The 5,000-nt window shown below is 35.0% G+C and overlaps 1 protein-coding gene across 1 annotated transcript in view; it reads right to left on the reverse strand.

Annotated features, from left to right (window-relative positions):
- Nucleotides 1-5,000, reverse strand: part of LOC133634198 (transcription activator BRG1-like) — a 52,723-nt gene that overhangs the window by 34,025 nt on the left and 13,698 nt on the right. Inside the window, exons 13-17 of the mRNA XM_062027281.1 lie at nucleotides 4,119-4,176; nucleotides 3,944-4,056; nucleotides 3,721-3,868; nucleotides 1,586-1,749; nucleotides 1,456-1,522 (exon numbers count right to left, since the gene is read on the reverse strand). Of these exons, the coding sequence (XP_061883265.1) occupies nucleotides 1,456-1,522; nucleotides 1,586-1,749; nucleotides 3,721-3,868; nucleotides 3,944-4,056; nucleotides 4,119-4,176 (550 nt within the window). The remainder of the gene's footprint in view (nucleotides 1-1,455; nucleotides 1,523-1,585; nucleotides 1,750-3,720; nucleotides 3,869-3,943; nucleotides 4,057-4,118; nucleotides 4,177-5,000) is intronic.

Below are 5,000 nucleotides of genomic sequence, written 5' to 3' on the forward strand. Positions count from 1 at the left end.
GCGAAGGTTAACAATGCTGTGCTAACGACGCCATTGAAGCCTACTTAGCAACCGGACCACACAGAGCTATGCTAAAAACATTAGCTATCCACCTACGCCAGCCTGCCTTCATCTGCTCATCAACACCCGTGCTCACCTGCGTTCCAGCGATCGGCGGAAGGACGAAGGACTTTACCCGATGCGTTTGGCGGCCCGGAGACGTAGGAAGTCAAGGTGAGGTCGCCGGCTAACGCGTCTGCTCTCCAACAAAGTCCTCCTGGTTGTGTTGCTGTAGTCCGCTGCTAATACACCGATCCCACCTACAACTGTCTTCTTTGCAGCCTTCATTGTTCATTAAATAAATTGCAAAAGATGTCCAGAATACTGTGGAATTATGAAATGAAAACAGAGCTTTTTGTATAGGATTCTACGGGGTACCATAACTTCCGTTTAACTGACTACGTCACGAGCATACGTCATCACACCGCGACGTTTCAGCCGGATATTTCCCGGGAAATTTAAAATGTCACTTTATAAGTTAACCCGGCCGTATTGGCATGTGTTGCAATGTTAAGATTTCATCATTGATATATATACTATCAGACTGCGTGGTCGGTAGTAGTGGCTTTCAGTAGGCCTTTAAAACAGAAAACAACTAATAATAATAACTTTATATCAACAGATAGAACTTAGACTTTAGACTTAGACTTAGACTTCCTTTTTATTGTCATTCAAATTTGAACTTTACAGCACAGATAAGAACGAAATTTCGTTACATAAGCTCATGGTAGTGCAGGATAAAAAAGCAATAAGGTGCATATATAAATAAATAAATATATACGTATATAAATAATATATAAATATATATATATAATAAATAAATAGATTACTGTACAGATAAATATATTGCACTTTTCCACATGCGTCCACGTTTATGGATGTATATGTGTTATATTGTCTTTTTTATTCCAGCGAGTTAATCCATTTTGGGGGGAGTTGAGGGGATAATTTAATTATGATGCGTTCAAGAGTCTTACGGCTGAAGTCTACCTGAAGTTGATCTGGAGATTTAGGCCTTGAATAAAAAAATATATGACTTATTTTTAACACTTTTATGAGGTGAAGAGAGCCCTAAATTAAAAAAAAAAAATCGAAATATTGTTTTGGTTTTGAAAATGAAAAATATCAAAATGGCGCCCGCAGCCCTCAGTGGTAAAAGTTTGGACACCCTTGCTCTAGATCCTGCACCATGTCCTCAAACTGGTCAAGTCTGAGGGCAAAAACTGATGAAGCTTGCTAAGAAAAGGTCTTTGAAGACTACGCCAACATCAGCAATAAAATACAATCAGCCAATATTGATGGATGCTGATGGATTGGCACATCCCTGGTATTAGACATTTTGAGTTTGTTATCAACCAAAGAAGTTAGTGGAAATATTTTACGTGTGATTAGGGTGGCAGCATGGTGAAAAGTCACCTTGTAGGACACTTTGACCACCGTGGGCGCCCACTTGTCAAACTCGTAGACCCAGTTGGAGAGAGTCCTGTGGGTGAGAAGACAGGAAGTCAGAGGGCCGGGTGTAGACCAGGAAGGAGATGGGGCTCACGAGAGGGGCACGATGATGAGGTAGGGTCCGTTGAGGCGCTTGTGCTCCATGAGGTGCGTGATGAGCGCGATGGTCTGGATGGTTTTGCCCAGACCCATTTCATCTGCCAGGATGCCGTTGAGGTTGTTGTTGTAGAGCGACACCAACCACTCCAGACCTTTGACCTGACGCACACGCACGCACTTGAACACACCACAACTACAACCATAGAGGTGACATCATTCTTGCACTTGGAGAAAAATGGTTTTTACTTGCAATTTTTTATTTAATTGAACAAAATTGTTTTTATACTTGCAAATCTTTTTTTTACTTGCAGATTTTGTTTTTACTTGCGAATAGTTTTTTAAATTAAATAGAACATTTTTTTTTTTTACTCGCAAATCATTTTCTGAACTGAAGGAAATAGTTGTTATACTTGCAAATCATTTAATAATTAAATAAAATAATTTTTTAACGGCAAATTGATTTTTAACTTGCAATTTTTTTTATTTTTATTAAATAAATTATTTTTAAAAATGTTTTACTTGCAAATCATTATTTTGTAATAAAAACTTTTTTTTAATTTGCGAATAATTTTTTTAACTGGAGAAAATGGTTTTAATACTGGCAAATCATTTAATAATTAAATAATATAGTTTTTTAATGGCAAATTGTTTCTTTACTTGCAATATTTGTTTTTACTTTTTTATTTAATAAATAAAAAATGTTTTAATTGCGAATCATTATTTTTAATTAAATATAAAATGTGTTTTTACTTGCGAATAATTTTTTTTAATTAAAAAAAAATATATATTTTACTTACAAATAATTTTTTTAACTGAAATAAATAGTTGTTTTGTCTTGCAAATCGTTTAATAATGAAATAAAATAGTTTTCTAATGGGAAATTGTTTTTTTACTTGCAAAATTGGTTTTTACTTGCAAATTTTTATTTTTTTTATTAAATAAAAAATTTTTTTTTTTACTTGCGAATAATTTACCCCGCCTTCCGCCCGATTGTAGCTGAGATAGGCTCCAGCGCCCCCCGCGACCCCGAAGGGAATAAGCGGTAGAAAATGGATCGATTGATGGAATTTTTAATTAAATAAAAACATTGTTTTACTTGCGAATCATTTTTTTAACTGAAGGAAATACTTTTTACACTTGCAAATCAATTGATAATTAAATACAAATTGTTTTTTTTACTTGCAAAATTAGTTTTTAACTTGCGAATTATTTTTTAAAATTACATTTAAAAAAAAGTTTTACTTGCGAATCATTATTTTTAATTAAAACATTTTTTTTAACTTGCGAATAATTTTTTGAACTGAAAAAAATAGTTTTCATATTTGCAAATAATTTTTTTTAATTGAATAAAATGTTTTTTTTTAAATTGCTTTAAGTGTGTTTATCTTTTTAAAGGGCATGTTACATGTTCAAGTTGTGCATCAGTTAAATTGATTTCAATTAATTGGCGATGTTAATTTGAGATACAAGCGTTTTAAGTTAAGAGCTACGGCGCAGAACCAATTTAGCTCGTAAGTTGAGGTACTGTACAGTAATTGTATGTAGGTATATATGTTTATGTATATGTCATTTAAAACAGACTGTTTGTGTGCTGAAATAATATGATGCTTCATGTGTTGTTTTATTTTGAAATGTAATGATTTTTTGTAGCTGAATAAGGTGTTTTTATTTTTGTATGCATACTTTTGTTGGATCCCAGGAAGAATGCAACTGCAGCTATGGGGATCTTAACCCTTTCGACCTCGGGGTCGAAAGGGTCATCTTACTCTTGATTTTAATCATATTCAATAATTATATCTAACCTGATCACAGTTTAACAGGATAAATGATACAAAATCATGCTTTAATCACAAAGATTATTATCAAGGCTTAGGTCAGGCTGATTACAAAATTAAATACTACTGCAAAAAAAGGGACCTATAAAAACTGATTAAAAATAAATTTTCATACAATTACGCAGCGCTAAAATAAATAAATTCTAACTAAATTAATAATAAATAATGACAATATATATGTTTCTTAAATAAACAGTCAATAAAATGTAAATACAGTTTCACCACTTAGTCATAATTTTTGCGCTTATCACATTTCTCTTTGACCTTCAGCTCCAGACTTCCTCGGCTAGTTTACCTGGTACTGTTTGAGTTGTCCGTTTATCAGGAAAGTGGACTGTCTTTCCACCTTCTCCGTCACGGCGTGTGCCACCGCGTAGTACGACTGAAGTCCTCGGGCAAACGCGGCGCCGCTGTACTCGTCATCCACGTCCTGTTTGGCGTGCCTGCACAGGAAGTACACGTGAGAGCCTCCATCTCCACGCCAGGGGAAGCGATAGCCAGGTAGTTAGCGCGCTTACTCGATGATGTGTCGCACGTCCACTTCGGACACGTCCTCGCAGTCGGGGTCGGAAATCTTCTTCTTGTCATCTGCTGGTGCTGCCGAAGGCTGATGTTCCTCCTCCTCCTCCTGCTGCACATCACAAAATGACGTTGGGTGACCTGCGCTCGTCATGTGAAGAACCCAGACCTCACCTCCTCCTCCTCTTCATCCTCACTGTCTTCACTGTCAGAGCGCGGAGCCACCTCGTAACTAGAGCAACACACAGTCGGGACACTTTTAGTGTTTAAGCACTGGACTTTCAAGCTTGTGGTGGAATTTGCGCTCGTAAACCCGTGTTTCTTCACCATAGGGCCGCCAAAAATACTATTCTGTTTCCCAGCTGTGGTCCGTAGTTGTAATACACTTTTCCACCACTTGTGGCAGTAATGACAATATCAGACAAACAGAAGAAGTCTGGAACTGAAGTCGTAAAGATGTTACTCAAGTGCAAAAAATATGACTAAAGTGGTGAAACTGTATTTACATTTGCACATTAATTTTATTCGAGCACAACATAATTGCATGTACATTTATTGTGTGTCAGTTATTTTTGTGTCCCTTCTTATTTAGTATATTTGATGATTAATTATTTTTCTAATCGGCCTGACCTAAGCCTAAGGTTTATTTGTTTGATAAATAATAATCTTTGCGATGAACACATGCTTTTATATCATTTGACAAACTAAATTCAACTGTTAGTAGGTTAGATAAGAATATTGAATACGATTAAAATGAAGCGCAAGATTACTAATTCAGTGTTAATATTTGAGTGGGGTCCCGGGCCCCTCTGTAGTGGAAAAGTTGGGCCCTGGGGTCAAAAAGGTTAAGAACCTCCTATGTCATTTTATTTATTATAATTATATATATATGTATACTGTATATATATATATTTTTTTTTTTATTATTATTATTTTTTTTAATGGTCAATTGTTTTTTTACTTGCAAAATGTGTTTTTACTTGCAAATATTTTTTTAGAATTAAATAAAATAGTTTTTTACTTGAAAATGTTTTTTGAATTGAAGGAAATATTTTC

This window comes from Entelurus aequoreus, linkage group LG18, assembly GCF_033978785.1.
Source record: "Entelurus aequoreus isolate RoL-2023_Sb linkage group LG18, RoL_Eaeq_v1.1, whole genome shotgun sequence".
In the NCBI taxonomy this organism is placed as follows: domain Eukaryota; kingdom Metazoa; phylum Chordata; class Actinopteri; order Syngnathiformes; family Syngnathidae; genus Entelurus; species Entelurus aequoreus.